Source organism: Arachis ipaensis, chromosome B01 (assembly GCF_000816755.2).
Source record: "Arachis ipaensis cultivar K30076 chromosome B01, Araip1.1, whole genome shotgun sequence".
Lineage (NCBI taxonomy): Eukaryota > Viridiplantae > Streptophyta > Magnoliopsida > Fabales > Fabaceae > Arachis > Arachis ipaensis.
The window spans coordinates 60813636-60832683 of record NC_029785.2 but is presented as its reverse complement, the minus strand read 5'-3'; the positions used below and the strand labels follow the sequence as shown (position 1 = coordinate 60832683).

At 39.9% G+C, this 19048-nt stretch overlaps 1 protein-coding gene across 1 annotated transcript in view; it reads left to right on the top strand.

Annotated features, from left to right (window-relative positions):
• LOC110266042 (procyclic form-specific polypeptide B-alpha-like) overlaps window positions 14837-19048 on the top strand; it is an 88187-nt gene continuing 83975 nt past the window's right edge. The window contains exon 1 of the mRNA XM_021109763.1: window positions 14837-15055. Within this exon, the coding sequence (XP_020965422.1) occupies window positions 14837-15055 (219 nt within the window). The remainder of the gene's footprint in view (window positions 15056-19048) is intronic.

Sequence of the window (19048 nt, the reverse complement as noted above, 5' to 3'; positions counted from 1 at the left end):
TTATCTTTATGTATGCATAAATCTTTCAGAAACTTTGCATATTTAGGTACTTGCTGAATAACATCAAAAAGGGGAACAGTTACCTCAATCTTTTTGAAAATTTCTACCATTTTGGGATCAAGTTCCATCTGCTTTTTGGACTTCCTTACAAGGTGTGGGAATGGGATAGGGATGGCGCCACTTGCAGCCTCTGCATCCTTTGGTGCTCCATTTCTTGGCTGAGCTGCTTCTTCTTCACCCTTGTCTTGTACTTCATCTTCCTCTTCAGCATCTTCCATTTCAGCATCTTCCACTTCCACTGAGTCTTTAATTTGGGTGTGTTCTATTGGGCTTCACTCTTCTTAGGTCCTCTCTTGCAGTGTGGTTTCAGACCTCAAAGTTATGGCATTGATGCCACCCTTGGGGTTAGGTAAGGGTTGAGAAGGAATTTCGCTGGAGCTTAAAGGTTGGTTAGTGGAAGTAGGTAATGAATCTATCCGGGCGGCGAGAGCTTGTAAAGTGGCATTCAGACCATTCAGGGTAGAGTTCAGTGTAGTCTGCATGTCTTGTTGTCCTTGTGCAAGAGAACAAAGCATCTCGTCATTTGATAAGGAAGTATGATAAGTGATTTGTGGGACTTGTTGTTGGTTATGCTGGGGTCCTTGTGACTGTCTTAGGTGAAGAGCTCTGTAAGGTTGGTTCTGATTCTGCTGTCTGTTGTTGTTATTCTACCTCTGGTTTCTATTGTTATCTCTGCCTCCTCTGTTATAGTTGTCCCTCCAGCCATGGTTGGAATTATCTCTCCAACTTTGGTTGTAGTTGTCTTGCCATCCTTGGTTATAGTTTCCACCTTGGTTGTAGTTGCCGCCTTGTTGATTGTATCCTTGATTCGAGCGATCATAGAAGTTATGAGTAGCTGCCATAGTGTTGTCTTCTTGTTGGAGTTGCGGGCATTCATCAGTATAATGACTATAATCAGCACATATTCCGCATACTCTCTGTGGAACTAGCTGTTGGTTTTGTTGTGGTGTGGAAGGATGAGCTTGTTGTTGTTGGTTCAACTACATTTGCTTCAGTAGGTTGGTCATTTCACATATACTCTGTGTAAGAGTAGAAGTCTAAGTGCTAGAGGAAACTTCTGCAACAGCTTTTGAGTGGTTGCTCCTGTGCTTGTGATTCCTAGTAGACTCAGCTAAGTCACTGATCAGTTGCCATGCTTCATCTGCGGTCTTGTACTTTTTCAGAGAACCATTACTAGCACCATCTAGTGTAGTTTTATCCTGAGGTTTCATGCCTTGAGTGAAGTAGCTGATTAACACTAGCCTGTCAATTATGTGATGGGGTCTAGAAGGTTCTTAAAGCGCTCCCAGTATTCATAAAGAGTTTCTGATTCTCCTTGAATAACGCAGGATATCTCTTTCCTCAGTCTGTCTGTAACTTCAACTGGAAAATATTTTTCTAAAAATTCTCTCCTGAGCGTATCCCAGTTGGTAACAGTCGCTTCAGGTTGGGAGTAGTACCACTCCCTTGCCTTTCCGTCAAGAGAAAACGGGAAGGCGGTTAACAGAATAGAAGTTTCATTCACACCGTGACGCCTAACAGTAGAACAGGTTGTCTGAAAATCCCTTAGGTGCTTGATAGGCTCCTGAGCAGGTAAGCCATGAAACTTGGGCATCAAGTTGATTAATGCAGTTTTTAGCTCAAAATCTACAGCCAGAGTTGGGTGATGCACTTGATATGGCTGCAGTGTAAAATATGGGGCTCCAGCTTCTTGGAGAGTAATCCTCCTAGGTGCTGCCATGTTATCTACACGTGAATTCGCCCTCAGATGAGACTGGTGAATCGATAACAATCACTTCACAACCCTCAGAGGCTAACGGACGTCGAGCTCGCCTAATACGTGAAATAGTTTTTTCAATTTCAGGATCAAATGTGGCTAAGCTCGGATCAGGCAACGAACGCGTCATTCAATGAGAGAAACATATAGCTCATGGTAATAAAGTAAAATAAAATACGCAAATAAAATATGTACACTAATTAATAATTTAGCACACAATTGCAACTTTCCGGCAACGGTGCCAAAAGCTGACGAGCGGCAGAAGTTAGACCAATTAAGAGATTATAATATAATAGAATAGCATTGCGAGTATAGCTCTTAACCAGCAAAAATCCGCCTCATCAATTTAGAAAGGTTGTCACAAAAAGTATAGAATAAAAATACTGGGAGTATGAGTCCCAGGTCGTCTCCCAACGAGTTGCAAGGAAGGATGCTAATTTATTAATTAGGAGTTTCCAAGAGAGTTTGAGAGTTGAATAATGAGCAATTAAATAATTGTAAATTAAAGCAATAAAAACTAAGAATGATTATTAATATTCTAGATAAAAAGCCTTGAGTGGGGGAATGATTAATTGGAAGTTCTATCCTTGTTGGGTTCTCTTAAGTGTAGTATCAAAAATGTTGTTGTTTTCACTTAGTTAACCCTAACTAAATAAAGGAAAGTCAAGTGATTGAGCTAACTCTTATTCGCATATCCTAGTCCTCTCCTTTGGGAAGGTCTAGCGTTAGTAAATACAGAATTAGCCAACAACTTTCAGTTTAACCATCACTTAAGCTTTCCAACTCAAGTGTCTCCTTTTAATCAACCCCCATGTCAAGTAGGGAATCTACTCCATTTACATGAATATAACGCTCATAGAAATATAAGAAGAGAACATGATAAAATAGGAATTCAAAATTAATTAAAAATAAAAGTAATCCTTTACATCAACAATCCATGAAAATAATCCAATTACCACTCTAAACAAGAATTAAGAATATGGAATAAATAAAAGAGTAAGTAAGGAACACAAACTAGAATAGTATCTTCAACGGAGGTAATGACTCTTCAGTATCTAAAGGCAAAAGCAATAAACTAGGAATGTAAAGAGAAACAAGAGGAAGAATAATTTTCTCTCTAGATTCAGATCTAAAGACCTAAAAACTATCCTAATGAGAATATGTGAATGTGTATCTCCGTCTATATTGAGTCTCTGCATGTTTCCTGGCCTTATTATGTGTTTCTGGGCCAAAAACTGGGTCAAAACGCGGCCCGAAATCGCCCCCAGCATTTTCTGTTAATTTTGTAGATCGCGCAGGTCACGCGTACGCATCGGTCACGCGTGCGCGTCATTTGGCATTTTTCCTTGTCACGCGTACGCGTCGTCCATGCGTGCGCGTCATCTTGCAGAACTCCATTGCACGCATACGCGTCAGGCACGCGCACGCGTCGCTGCAATTTTTTCCATTCCGCGCGCTCGCGTGAGCCATGCACGCGCGTCAGTGCTCGCTGGTCATCTCCTTAGTTTCCTGTGTTCCTTCCATTTTTTTGCAAGCTTTCTCTCCATTCTCTAAGCCATTCCTGCCTTATAAAGCCTGAAACTCTTAACACACGGATCACGGCATCGAATGGTATAAAGGAGAATTAAAATATACTAATTAAAGATCTCTAGGAAGCAAGTTTTCAATCATAAAACTATACTAGGAATGGATTATAAAATCATGCAAATCATATGAATAAGTGGGTGAAGACTTGATGAAAACCACTCAATTAAACACAAGATAAACCATAAACAAAATAGTCTGGTAGTTTGTCAATCTCGAACAATCCCCAGCAATGGCGCCAAAAACTTGGTGTGCGAAATTGAACTCCGCACAACTGAACGGCAAGTGCACTGGGTCGTCCAAGTAATACCTCAGGTGAGTGAGGGTCGAATCCAACGGAGATTGTTGGATTAAGCAAGCAATGGCTGTCTTGTAAATCTTAGTCAGGCAATTAGAAAAGATGGATGTTTGTTTGAAAGCATAAACAAAATAGTAAAGAACGAAATACCAGATTGATGTGAAAACAGTGATATAGATTTAGTTAAGGCTTCAGAGATGCGTATTCTTTCCTTATTAACTTTTCTTACTGTCTACTTCAATAACGAATAATTCATTCAGTGGCAGCTATAATTGACTAACTCATGTAGCATCCTCATCAAGTTAGCATCTTCTAAACCATAGAAGTCCACCATATCCGAGCAACTCATGTAACATCCTCATCAAGTTAGCTCATGGCTTCCTACTATAGCCGAAGGTGAAGACCTAAGCAATCTACTCCCCTTCACGATCCTACTCAAAATGCCACAGACAAGGTCGGATCTTTCGGATCAGGGAATGTTGCTTCTCAGACTCTAACCTTAACACCACAGAGACCTCAGCAACCCACGGTCAACGGAATTTTATGTCACTTATCCAAAGTCACACAGGCACTCGCTTGGAATCCATAGTGCATTCTCTAGCTGTGGTTCAATGCTATTCGAGTCAGGACTCACACGGAACCCATGTAGAACAAGGATGAATGTCACGGTTCATCCTCAATTCATGAGATGAAGAACGAAAATGCACAAGAGAATGGAGTCAAACGAGTAGTGAAATAGAAATAGTAATATTATTAATCCATGAGAATCAGCTCCTAACCCTAATTTAGGAGGTTTAGTAGCTCATAGCTTACAGAAAGTAATAGTAAAATGTGCAAAAGGACAAAGATCAAAAGGTTCAAGTCCTTAATAAATGTGATCTTTGTTCTATTTATACTAATCTAATAATGAAAAGAATACAAAAATATGATAGACTAGACTAAAGGTGCGAAAGTCTACTATTGGGCCCACTTTGGTTGAGTACTTGGGCTGAGCTTGGCGTCCAACTTGAGGGATGGGCATTGAACACCCATTAGGGGGGTGATTGGCGCTGCCTTGTGCCTCTTGGTGGCGTTGAACACCCATTAGGGTGGAATGTGGCATTCAATGCTGGCTTAGGTTCCTTAGGGGCATTGAACACCAAAAAGGGGGTAACTCCTTGGCGTTCAATGCCAAATATGGGCATGCTCCTTTAAAGAAAAGTATAGACCATTATATATTTCTGGAAAGCCCTGGAATTTAGCTTTTCAATGCCATTAAGAGCGCATCATTTAAACCTCTAAACCTCTATAGAATCTAACAACATCTGCTACGCTTTCCTTGCCTCTGAATTGGACTTTGCCAAAACTCCTCAATTTCAGCCAGAAATTACCTAAAATCATTAGAAAACACAATAACTCAAAGTAGAATCTAAAAAATATGAATTTAGCACTAAAATCTATAAAAATATAATAAAACTTAAATAAAACATAACTAAAACAATATAAAAATGATGCCAAAAAGCGTATAAAATATCCTCTCATCAGGTTTCTGGGATCTTCTTGCTCAGCTTACCTACCTGTATCTCTAAATTCCGAATGGAAGACCTAGTTTCATCCATGAAATTATGCGTGGCCTTGGAGAGGTTAGAGACTATAGTAGCCAGGTCTGAGAGGCTCTATGTGGAAGTCTCCATCTGTTGCTGAGAGGGTTGGAATAGTCTGTTGTTGAACTGGTTTTAGTTTGTTCCACCCTAATTGTTACTGAAGCCTTGTTGAGGTCTCTGCTGATCCCTCCACCCGAAGTTGGGGTGGTTCTTCCATCTCTGATTGAAAGTATTCGAATAGGGATTGTTATTAGAGGTTCTGGAGGAGTTTCCCATGTAGTTCACCTCCTCCATGGTGGTCCATGCAGAGTCATCAGCGTCCACTTCATACGTTGACTCTGGAGAGTAAGCAGTTGAGCTACGTGCTCCACTCAAGTATTGGGAGATCATGTTTATCTGTTGGGACATGAGCTTATTCTGAGCCAGGATGGCATCCAGAGTGCTAACCTCCATGACTCATCTCTTCTGAGTAGCCCCATTGTTCATATGGTTCCTCTCAGAAGTGTACATATATTGGTTGTTAGCAACCATATCATTGAGCTCCTGCGCCTCCTCAAGCGTCTTCTTCATGTGAAGTGAGCCACCAGCAGAGTGGTTCAATGACATCTTGGACATCTCAAAGAGACCATCATATAAGATCTCTAACATGGTCCATTCTAATATCATGTCAGGAGTACATCTCCTGATCAACTAGTTGTATCTTTCCCAAGCTTCATAAAGGGATTCTCCCTCTTTCAGTCTGAAGGTCTGTACTTCCACCCTAAGCTTGCTCAGCTTTTGAAGTGGAAAGAACTTGGTCAAGAATCCATTGACCACCTTCTCCCATGTATCTAGGCTCTTCTTAGGCTGAGAATCCATCCATAGCCTTGCTCTGTCCCTTACAGCAAAGGGGAAAAACATGAGCTTGTAGACCTCTGGGTTTACTCCATTAGTCGACAATGTCACAAATCTGCATAAAATCATAGATGAATTTGTTGGGGTCTTCCTGCAGGAGTCCATAAAACTGGCAATTCTGTTGTACTAGAGTGACCAATTCAGGCTTTAGCTCAAAGTTGTTTGTTCCAATGGTAGGTATGGAAATGCTGCGCCCATAGAAGTTAGATGTAGGTGCAGTGTAAGATCCAAGGACCTTTCTTGCGTCTCCTCCAGCTTCTGGATTGGCTGCCATTGTTGTATCTTCAGCTTCTTGTTCAAGAGCTTCAGTGAGATTCTTTACAGCTCTGCTAGCCTGAGCTTGTTACAAACGCCGTCTTAAGGTCCTTTCAGGTTCAGGAACAGGATCAAAGAGGGGTTCTTTATCCCAATTCCTGCTCATAAACAAGAAGAAAGAGACCAAGAAGAGTAAAAGAAAAGAGTCTCTATGTCAGAGTATAGAGGACTCCTTATGAGAAACTCAGATAAAGAGAAAAGAAAATAAAGGTGTCTTGTATCTAAAAAGAGTTTTCGAAAATAAGAAAGGAGAAATAAGTTGAAAATATTCGAAAAAAGATGAGAGAGAAAGAAGTTAGAAATTTCGAAAAAGAGGAAAGAGAAAGAAGAATTAAAGAAACACCTAACTTTTAAAATTGAATAAGATAAAACAAACACCTAACTAACAAGATTTGAAATTAAAAATATGAAAGTTTTGAATTTAAAGAAATTCGAAATTTAAAAAGGAAAAGTCAAACAAAGATGTTTGAAATTCAAAAATTAGAAAAAGTCAAGAGAGAGAGAAACAAGATAAGATAAGTTTTAAAAATTTAAAGATTAAAATTCAAATTTAAAAGACGAAAAAACTAACAAAATACAAAACTTTTAAAATTTAAAATTAAATTAAAGATAAGATAACAAAATTTTGAAAATCAAAGAAAAAGATAAGATAAAGATTTAAAGATAGAAAAGATAAACAAGAAAAACAAGATTACTAATCAAGACACCAAACTTAAAATTTGAACCCTATTAGAAAGAATTTTCGAAAATATGTTTTTTTTCGAAAAATTAAACGGAAAAGACAAACACTAAATGGACACCAAACTTAAAAATTTTGAAATCAAACAAAAGAAAACACAAAAAAAAAATTCAAACAAGAGAAAAGAAACCAAGAACAGTTTTCGAAAAATCAAGAAAAAATCAACAAAGACCAAAAGGACACTAACCTTAAGAATTGACACAAGACTCAAACAAGAGAAAAAGATGACTAAAGCTGAATTTTTTTAAAAAAAGTTTTTCTAAAAGAAACCAAGAAAGTTTAAAAATTTTAACAAGAAATACAAACCAAAGAAAGACTAGTAAAAAGTACTTGATCTAAGCAGCAAGACAACCGGTAGTTTGTCAATCTCGAACAATCCTCGACAACGGCGCCAAAAACTTGGTACGCGAAATTGAACTCGCACAACTTCACCGGCAAGTGTACCGGATCGTCCAATAATACCTCAGGTGAGTGAGGGTTGATCCCACGAGGATTGTTTGATTGAACAAGCAGTGGTTATCTTGCAGATTTCGGTCAGGCGAATAGAAAGATAATGGTTGTTGCTGTAAGCGTATAAAACAAAAATAATGAAGAAAGTAGTAAAGAGTTAATATAGAAATAGTGATGAGAAATCAGCATAGGCTTTGGAGATACTTTATCTTTCTAAATTAATACTTCCTACTGACTATTTCAACAATTCATGTTTCATTCTTTGGCAAAGCTGTAAGTGATTAATGCCATGGATCGTGGTCAATTAATCTCCTGTAATCCACATCAAACGGTATTGATCGTGGTCATTCAATATGAACGAGGGTGAAGCTCACGCAATTCATTCTTACTTGATCCTACTCAAAACACCACAGACAAGGTTAGATAAATTATTGGTCTAGGTGATGCATTCTCAAGCTTTAGCTCAATACTATCCAGGCCAAGACTCACAGGAACTCATGTAGAATAAAGGGTCATACTCTCGTTCCACCCCAGATTCATTAGATGAAGAACGATAATACATCATAGAATAGAATCAAGCAGATATTAAAATAGAGAAGTAATCATATTAATACATCAGAATCAGTAGAGCTCCTAAACTTAATCTAGGAGGTTTAGTTGCTCATAATTTACAGAGAGATCTAAGGTCTGAAAGTATGATACAAGTTGATCCTAAACCTAAGTGATCTCCTCTTTAAATAGGAGATGCTAACCCTAAAAGATGTTAATTTAAATTTAAAAACTACAAAGATAAGGCTACATAAGCTAAGGAATGCTAAAATTCACTTTGGGCCCACTTTGGTCTTGTGCTCGTCCAAGTCTGGCGTTCAACTTAGAGAATGGGCGTTGAACGCCATTTAGAGGGGTGAATGTGCTGTCTTCAGGTCCCTTGGTGGCGTTGAACGCCAGTCTTAGGCGTTCAATGCTGGGCTTTGATCCTTCTTGGGCGTTGAACTCCAGATGTGGGCGTTCAATGCCAGTTAGGGGCAGTGATCTAGACGAGAATTATAAACTATTATATATTGCTAGAAAGCTCTAGAAGTTAGCTTTCCAACGCCATTGAGAACGACTCATTTAGACTTCTGTAGCTCAAAATATGCTCGTTGGAATGCACGGAGGTCAGGATCTGACAACATCTGCTATCCTTTCTTCAGCTCTGAACAAGACGTTTTCCAATCTTGCTGATTTTGCCCAAAAATCACCAAAAATCATAGGGAAAATACAAAAACTCAAAGTAGCATCTAAAAAATGAACTTTTCACTAAAACATACAAGAACTTAATAAAATTAATAAAATATAACTAAAAACACTATGAAAATGTGATGAAAAAGCATAGAAAATATCCACTTATCACCAAAGTGGGCCCAAAGTGGATTTCAGCACTCCTTAGCTTAGTTTCATTTATCTCTGTATATTTTAATTTTAAATTAACATCTTTTAGGGTTAGCATCTGATAAACTACTATTTTATGGTTTATCTTGTGCTAATTTGAGTGATTTTTATTAACTCTTTACTCATTTATTCATATAAATTGCATGGTTTTACATTTTCCTTCCTAATTTTGTTCTATAATTGGAAACTTGCTTCCCAAGCCTTTAAATTAACAAAAATTAATTTCCCTTTATACCATTCGATGCTGTGATATGTGTGTTAAGTGACTTCAGGCTCTATAGGGCAGGAATGGCTTAGAGGATGGAAAGGAAGCTTGCAAAAGTGGAAGTAATACAAGAAGTTGAAGGAGTTGCTAAGCTGTCCAGCCTGACCTCTTCGCACTCAATCGACCATAACTTGAGCTACAGAGGTCCAAATGAGGCAGTTCCAGTTGCATTGGAAAGCTAACATCCGGGGTTTCGAAATGATATATAATTTACCATAGTTGCCTTGAAGATAAGTGACACCCACGCGTGAATCCATGTGTACACGTGGATCTGCACAAATCTAGTGACCTGTACGTTTCTGAATTCGCCCCCAGCGATTTCTGGGCTGTTTCTGACCCAGTTTTTAACCCATAAAACACAGATTAAAGGCTATAAAGTGGAGGAATCTATTCATTCATAAAGACAACATCAATTATTCACAATTTTAGGTTTTAGATGTAGTTTTCTAGAGAGAGAGGTTCTCTCCTCTCTCTAGGTTTTAGGATTTAGGATTTAGGATTTCTCTTAATTTTAGGATTGCTTCTTCTCAATTCCAGGTTCAATGTTCCTATAATTTAACTTCTCTTCTACTTTTATTTTTTCTAGTACTCTGGTTTATTTATTTTTCTTATTGATTCTCTTCTTATCCAATTTGGTTTATGAACCTTCCAATGTTAGATTTGATTTTATATTTAATGCAATTTGAGGTATTTCACATTTATGATTTTAATTTAGATTTTTACATTCTTAGCTTTGGTTGAGTAATTGGTGACACTTGAGTTATCAAACTCCCGTGTTGATTGATAATTGGGATTTGCTGGTTGATTTGGATTCCTCTAAAGCTAGTCTTTCCTTAGGAGTTGACTAGGACTTGAGGAATCCCATTGATTAGTCCACTTGACTTTCCTTTATTTAGTAAGGGTTAACTAAGTGTGAGTAAGGAAAAATTCTCATCACAAGTGATAAGGATAACTAGGATGGGATTTCCAGTTCTCATACCTTGCAAGGGTTTTCATGATTGTTAATTTACTTTCTTGCCAATTTATTTCCTCGTTCCCTATTTCAAAAACCCAAAAAGATACTTTTCCATAACCAATAATAAATCATACCTCCCTAAAATTCCTTGAGAGATGACCCGAGGTCTAAATACTTCGGTTATCAATTTTATTAGGGATTTGTTACTTGTGACAACCAAACTTTTGTACGAAAGGATTCTCTATTGGTTTAGAAACTATATTTACAATGACAATTTATTTGCAAAATTCTTTACCATTAGAAAACCCGTTCGTCGAAAATGGGACCGTTGCCAGGGAATTGCAAACGTGTGCCTTATTATTGGTTATTGTAAATATTTGCTTTTTCGTTTTTTTGTTAGTGTTTCTAGTTTTAGGAGTTTATTTTCATTAATTTATATTAGTTTTTTATTTCTTTTGCTACTATGAATTCTCATTCCTCTGGCTTTAAGTTTGGTTCCAATGTTGTTGTAAGGAATGGAAGCTATAATGAGAACAGGCATCAAGGTTGGAAGAATCAAATATGGGAGGAGCCACAAGGATTTGATCAACCCTCTTGGCAACAATCCCCTCCAATGCGCTATAACCAACAACCATTCTGTGATGCATACCAAGACAATAGCTATGGTGGACCCTTTTGTGACAAACCACCTCCACCAAATTACTATGGTCAAGAGCCATTCCAGGGAGCGTACAAAGATGATGAATATGGTGGACCCCCTTGTAGTTACCAACAAGCCCCACCATATGCTTATGAATCCCCTCCTCAACATAACTCTGGACCACCATACTCACATGCCCCTTCCCACCATTCACCTCCATATGACCCTAATCCTTATCCACCACACCAACCACCATATGAACCACACCCAGAACCACTACCTCAATATTCACCATCTCCATATCCTTATCAAGAAGAACCACCTCCATATTATGAGCCCTTTCTCCCAACAATTGAACCCTCCTATCCACTCCAACCTCCATTGGATAACAACACACTTATCTCTAACATCATTGGTCTCACCTCGACACTCAAAATCTTATATCCCACATGAACCAACCCTCTACCTCCAATATTCAACCCTCCACCTCCAATATTCAACTCTCAAACTCTAGTGCGCTTCCTTTTTAACCACATAATGATCTTCCTATCCCATCACCACCTTCCATGGAAGAGCACCTACATCTATCAATCCAAGAGCAAGATGATCCCAGTTATGCTATTGACATGGAACAAGAGAGAAGGGATCGTCTTCACGAATTCATACTTCATAAGAAGCTAGAGGAGGCCCTACAGGTAGAGGTAGTAGAGACCCTTGAAGTCGAAGGAGTGGTTGAAGAATTAGTGAAGGAAGACATCAAGGAGGAGTCTGATTTTGTCTTAGAGCAAAAGGAGACCCAAAATGTGGAGGTAGGAGAGACCTTTGAAGATGAAGAAGTAGTTGAAGAGAGTTGTCATGGAAAGGAAATCATCAAGGAGGAGTACGATTTTATACTAAAACAACTGGACAAAGCAGCAATTATTGAAGAGGAAAAAGAGGTTGCAGACTTAGGAGATGCTGAATCTCCATGGGAAAGTCCAGTCATAGAGCCCCTTTCCAATATGTTTGATGTTGATGTTGAGGAGGGTGTACAACCTCCAAGGCATATCATAGTTGAGGCCTTTGAAGAGGTTGATTAAGAGATGGAGATTAAAGAAAAAGAAGCACAACCCCCCATGCCCTTGGTAAGCCATGAAGAAGAGTTTGAATTGGAAGAAAGCTACTAAGAGGAAGAGGTTGAAACTGAAGAAGCTCGCAAAGAGGTGGAAGTTGCCAAGGGAGAGTGATAAACCCCAATTTCGTGATTTATCTTGTGCTTATTTTGGGGAATTTTGTCACTTTTTCTCACATTTATTCAATGAAATAGCATGATTTTGTAATTCTCCCTTGAATTTTGCTTAAGTGTAAAAACATGCTTTTTAGGCCCTAAATTGGTGATTTTAATTCACTTTAATTCCATTCGATGCCTTGATGTGTTTGATGAGTGATTTCAGGTCCATAAGGCAAGTATTGGATGGAAGAAATGAGGAGAAAAGCATACACAAAGGGAGAATGCATGGAGAAACAAGGATTGGGAATGCACCAAAGGACGCGCACGCGCACCAGGCGCGCACGCGCAGATTGAGAATTTGCCATCGACGCGCACGCACACATGGCACGCACGCGCCGATACCCTCACGTGGCCCACTTGAAGGCAAAACGCTGGGGGCGATTTCTGAGCTACCCAGGCCCAAATCCAACTTGTTTTTGAGTGTATTTCATGCAGAATTGAAGTCCAAGCAAAGGGGGAGCAATTAGTTTTTAGCCAACATGAGCCTTTAGTTAGTTTTCTAGAGAGAGAAGCTCCCTCTTCTCTCTAGAATTAGGTTAGGATTAGGTTAGATTATCTCAATTTCATGTTTGAATATTAGATCTCATATTGTTTCTTTGATAATTTCTCATTTCTACATCTTGACCCTCTTAGTTTTTATGTCAATTCCTCATTTTGCTCTCTTTTGTGATGATGACTCATTTTGGATTTGTTTACATTTAATGCAATTTGATGTTGATGTTTCTTTGATTGATGAATTGAGTTGTGACCTCACTTTTCTTGCAATTAATAGTGGTAGATTTAGTATCTTTGCAATTTATGATGTTGATTTTTATTGCACTCTAGGTGTTTGATGAAATGCTCTCTTTAGTTCTTGAGTAGTTTTATCAACTCTTGGCCTAGGCCAAGGGACTTGAGTGATCTTGAGTTTTTGGATATAATGAATTTGGTAATTTGAGAACCCTATGTGATCAATTTGAAGCTCATTGACGCTAACCCACTACTAAGCCGATTAGTAGGGAGGTTAGGACTTATGGGTGGATGTGATTAGACCTATTTGACATACTGCCAGTCTAGGAGTAAATGTTACGTACTTAAGGCTTCGAGAAGTAGACTTAATGGGTTGGCCTCTCATAATTGTCAATAATCGGTTTGTTAACTAGGATTGTGATCTCAAGTACCCAGGTCTTAGCCAAGAGTTCTTTATTCTGTTTTCTTTATTTACTCGCTTAATTTACTCTCTTGCTATCTCATAAACAAAAACCCTTTTTTTACCCCATCATAGCCAATACACATGCACTCCATTGATTCCTAGGGAGATGACCCGGAGTCCAAATGCTCCGGTAAATTTTCATTGGGGTTTGTTACTTGTGACAACCTAACAACAAAATTTTTGCATGGAAGGATTCCTGATTGGTTTAGAAACTATACTTCACAACGAGACTTCAATTGAGAATTTCTAAACCGTCAAGAGAATACCGACCCCATCAAAATGGTGCCATTTCCGGGGAAGCAATAGTGCTATGTTATTGGCTACTGTACATATTGTGAATAGCTTAAACTTTGGTTTGTTTTCCAGTTTTCACTAGTTAGGATTTTATCTTCTTTATTTCTCATTGCCCTTTGTCTTTATTTTCTATTTCATTATGAATTCTCACCCTTTTGGCTATGAGTGTAGTTCAAACTATGTTGTAGGAAATGGAAGCTCCAATGAGGATATGCATCAAGGATTTGGGAATCAAGGATGGGAGGAACTTCAAGCTTATGAACAACCTACATGCAACAACCTCCCACGAACTCCTATGGGTATGATTTTGATCCTAATGTATACCAGCCCAATGTGTGTGATGACCTTTATTGTGGTTATCAACCACAATCATCATATGCATGTGACCCCATTCCTCAATATGGCCACACATCATACTCGCAAGCCTCACACCACTATTCCACCTTACATGACCATAGCTCATACACACCATATCACCCACTATTTGAATCACATATAGAACAACCACCAGCCCAATACCAACATTCCCAAGAGCCACAAATTCTATATACACCACCTCAAGAACTCCGCCAACATGAACCACCTTTCGATTACAACAATTTTCCATTTACCGATGAATTCTCTCCTCCAACACCGCCTCCCGATGAAGCCTTCATATCAAAACTGAGAGACCTTGAATCTCGCATCTTAAGGCGGTAAGAGGAGGATGAAACTAAGTTTACAGAGCTAAAAGTAAAGATAGCTAGCATGGTAGAAGCCGTGAACCACTTAACATCTCACTTGAGTTCATGCACCTTAAGTACCCCCATTGTTGAATGTGGAGAAATAATCAAGGAGCTTAGTGAGGATGTGAACTTGAAGCTCCATGATGAGGAGGAAGAATTGAAGCAACAAGGACAACAAGAGGAGAAGACAGAGATTAGCGAACAAAAGGAAGCAGTGGATGGATGTTTGGGATACGTTGAGCGCATAAAGAAATCGCAATTTGAAGAACCCTCCTCCAAGGAGTTTGGAATGAATGTTGAAGAAAAGAGTAATATTGCAGAAGTAAACAGAGAGTCGAAGGAAATTGATCAAGAAGTAGGTTCCATCACTAGTGATTTTTTGCCTATGTTGATCAACCCCCTTTACGATCTTGTTGAACCCTTCCCCAGTGGATTAGAAAGCACGGTTGAGGAAGACTTGAAACCTCCAAGGCCTACTGAAGATGAAGAACTGGGAGAAGTATTCCAAGCAACAAGTGCCCCTATCTATGATGATTCCGAATCAACATATGATCCGTCCGAGTTTGGAGAGTCCTTCTCCAAAATATCTAGATTCGACGATAAGGTAGATTTTGCTTTACCTCCTATCTATGATGAGAGTGATGGGGAGGAAATAGAAGAAATTGGTGAAGAAGGATGTGAACTTGAGAAAGCTTGGCATGAGGAGGAACTTGAAGAACCTTGCCAAGTGGTGGAAACCTCTAGAAGAGGATGGACGAGAGTAGAACATGCTTTATCAAGATCTTTGGGAACCCCTCCACCTAGTTCGTCATCAAATCCTCCACTTGAGTGGGTAAAACTTCTAACTCTCAGCTTTATTATCCCACTTGAGTATGGTTTGCTTGAAACGGATGGCCAACTCAGGGCACTTTGTGGAATTAAGCGAAAGAGGAGGATGTTTAGTGGTTGGCATTCTAAATCTAGGGTCGTTTTGGTGGGAAGCTCGAAATTGAAGAGCATGGATTTGTGTAGTGTTCAATTAAATGGGTCTAGGAGAGTAGTTTGGTGCTTCCATGAGAATTCCATTTTCTCGTCGCCCGGACAAAGTCAAGGCAATCAACTAGAGGATGGGTGCGAGGACAAGATATGGGATCCTGAATTATCCTATGATAGTCAATTTCGGGAGCTCGCATTTTGGAAAGAACCTCACCAAAGCTTAATGAAGAAGTTTGGAACGTCTGACAACCGATTGAAGGACAAGCACTTTTGGAGGTTCAAGGATGGATACAAGCATAAGCCGCCTTGACAAGAAGCCTCTCAATGTCCAACTTAAGGACTTAAACTAAAAGTGCTTGGTGGGAGACACCCCACCATGGTAAACTCTTTCCATTCTCTTGTAGATATAATGAATGAATGAATTGAGTTCCATTGTATAGAGTTTCTTTATTTCTGTGCATATTTTTCTTTGCTTGCTAAGTTGTCTATGCATTCTATGCTTTGATAGGGGATAAATCTTTGAATTGAGTTTTTGCTTGAACTGCAAGTTTTCTCAAGTTGTTTGAAAGATCCCATATGTTTCAAAGTGTGCTTAATATTACATCTTAGCTAGTTTAGAGTCTTGAAGAAGAATGGAAATTTTGGAGGTCCTTTGATGCTCTTTAAAAAAAAAAAAAAAAGAAGAGAAAAAAGAAGCCAACCTACGCGCAAGCGCAAGGCGCGCGCGCAGGCTGCCCATTTCGGCTATCTGGGCCAAAGACCAGAGAGTTGTGCCACTTTTGGGCCAACTCTGTGTCTCAACCCACGCGGACGCACGCTGTACGCGTCCGCGCCACCCCCTGTTTCTTCATACACGCGTTGGCGTACTTCGCGCCTCCGCGCTCATTCCATAGGCTCATACCATCCACGCGAACGCGCAAGGTGCGCGCGCGCGTCGATGCGTTTTCACATCACCCAGGCCAAAGGACCCGAGAGTTGTGCCAATTCTGGGCCTCTTTTGTGCCTCTGGCCCAGCATACCCGCACAGACGTGCACTGTACGCGTCCGCGCCAACCCTTAACTCGCCCATATGCGCGTAGGCGCATGTGGCGCTCCCGCGCCACCTCCCTATTTCCGATCACCCACGCTGACGCGCACGGTGCGTGCTCGCGCGGATTCAAAAAACCCCATTTAACCAGAGACGCGAAGCCCTAAAGCATTCGCGCACTACCCCTTCGTCCCTTTCACCCCCAACGTTCCATTTCCCTCCATTGCTAACCGTCACCCCTGCAACCACCAACACTCCGGCGAGCCCTCTAGCACACCGCCGCCGCTATCGCCGTGCGCACCCTCACCCTTCTTTCTCGCTCTCTCACTCTTCTGCCCCTCCTCTCTGTTTTCTCTCACTCTGCTCTGCCCCATCATCGCCCTCGACAGCTGCAACCCCACCGTCGCCAGCGTACCCTCCGGTGACATCCCAGGCCACCACTCTTGCCCCGGCCGCTCTCGTTCAGTCTCTGCACCCCAGGTTCTTGCTTCCCCTGTTCTGCATTCTTTTTACTGCTTGCTGTAATTCCATTAGTGTAGTTAGAATTAGGTTAGTTAGTTAGTTTAGTTTGATTTAGGTGGTTAGCGAATCTGGGCTGAATAGTGGATTTAGGCATTGTTTGAATTTCTGTTGCTGTGTGAAATTGCTCTGTTTTGCTGCACTATTTTGTGTTCATGTAATGTGTTAATGCTGCTTGCTTGAGATGGATTGGTGAAGGGAGTGCTGATTGAAGCAACTACCCCTGTTCTCTGTGTTGTCTGCATTGCCTTGTGCTGAACTATTGGCTATCTGTTATATTCATATGAACTTGTATATGTGTGATTTTGTGCTTCTAATTGTTAATGAATTCATATGAAATCTGATTTGACTGTTTGAATTTGGAAAATGGCCAATTTGCTGCTGAAATGCTGCCGGATTTTTCTTAACCACAGTTTTTGTGTTGATCTTGTTTGATGAATGTAGCAACCCCTAGTTGATGAATTCTGTTCAATTAAAGTTTTGTTGCTTAAATGGTTTTGGAAAATCCTTAGGAACAAGTTTTGGTATCGTTTAACCTCTTTGCTTGTTATGCATGATGGCTTGCATATAGGCATTAAATGGTTTGAATAAACTTTCTAATTGACCATCACTTGTGATTTCCTTAAAAAATTTTGCCTCTTTTGCATGGACACACAAGTTCGAACGTTCTCATCTATGTGACCAATTAGTTCATTGTGTTCATACGTTGTCTCAGTGAGTTACATAGACCATGAGACTTCCAATTAACATTTGAACTTGTGACTTGTGTGCATTGTTAGAATTGGTGTTAAATGTGCTTGATTTACTTGTCTCTCAAGATTTTAATTTCACCAACATTGCTAGTGATCCTTGCATTGATTGATGGTTTATTTCACATTAACTGCTTTCTAGCTACATCATATTTCATCATCAATGACTTGTTGCAATTCATGATTGTGAACATGCTTACATCCCTGTTTTGTGCGTTCCTTTCGAGTTGAGTCAGTAATCGCCATATCACTAATTTTCAAACTGATTTCTAACTTTAACCTATTTAACCACCTGACTTCTTTTGGTTTTCAACTTAACTCTTTATATCATTCTTTTAGATATGGTGCTTTCTAAGCTCAGTGAACAAGCAATGTGAAAAATATGGTTTGAATTCTTGGTTTGAAGTTTGGTTTAAATTCTGAATTCTGTTTGCTTGCATTCCAAGAAATCTCATTTCTTCTTTCGCTTCATGAGTTTGCTTTGCTTTGAGTGCTTTATGTTTCATTGGCTATCTTCTTATATTGTATTATCTCTATTTTTCAGGATGTCGGATAAAGGAAAAGCTATAGCCACCACTTCCAAAAAGAGGAAGCGCTCCAAGACCTCTACCCCCTCACTATATGCTAATTATGCCAAGAACCCGCTGAATGATGAAGATATAGAAAATTAGTCACTTCCATCCACTGATTCAATCAAATTCCCCAACCTCTACTGCGAGCTATGCTTCTCCCGTTATACAAAGAAAAACTTGAACATTGAGAAGAAGCTGAATCTTCCCAATGACGTGAGGCGTGCTATAAACGCCCATATTTCAGAGTTGGGATTGGATTTCGTTGATAGGGACCTAGGAAGGATTAACGTTTCATGGGTTAAAGAGTTTTACTGTAACTTCTTCCGAGTGAACTTGGATTCAATGCACGTAAGGGGTAGAGAGATTATGATCACTGAGGAGGCTATAGGGGATGCACTGCTTTGCAGAGCTGGTACTCCTGAGACTTGTGCCTACCAGCAGGCAGATGTGGCTATCCTCTCCATGACTTTTGACTATGAGGCGCTTAGGCGCGTGATTGCTACACCAGACGCTCCCTGGGTGATGGATGCGAACAACAAGAAGCCTAAGGGGATGCTTTCTGCATATCTGTCTAGGGAGGCTAGGACCTGGCAGCAGATCTTTGCCCACTACGTCCTACCTACCACTCACTTCTCAGAGATCCCGATGGATATGCTGACTCTGATTGGGTGTGTCATGGAAGGGAAAGAGGTGTATTTCCCACGACTGATTAGGCATAGCATGTGGAGAGCTCACATCCGCGGCTTGCTACCGTT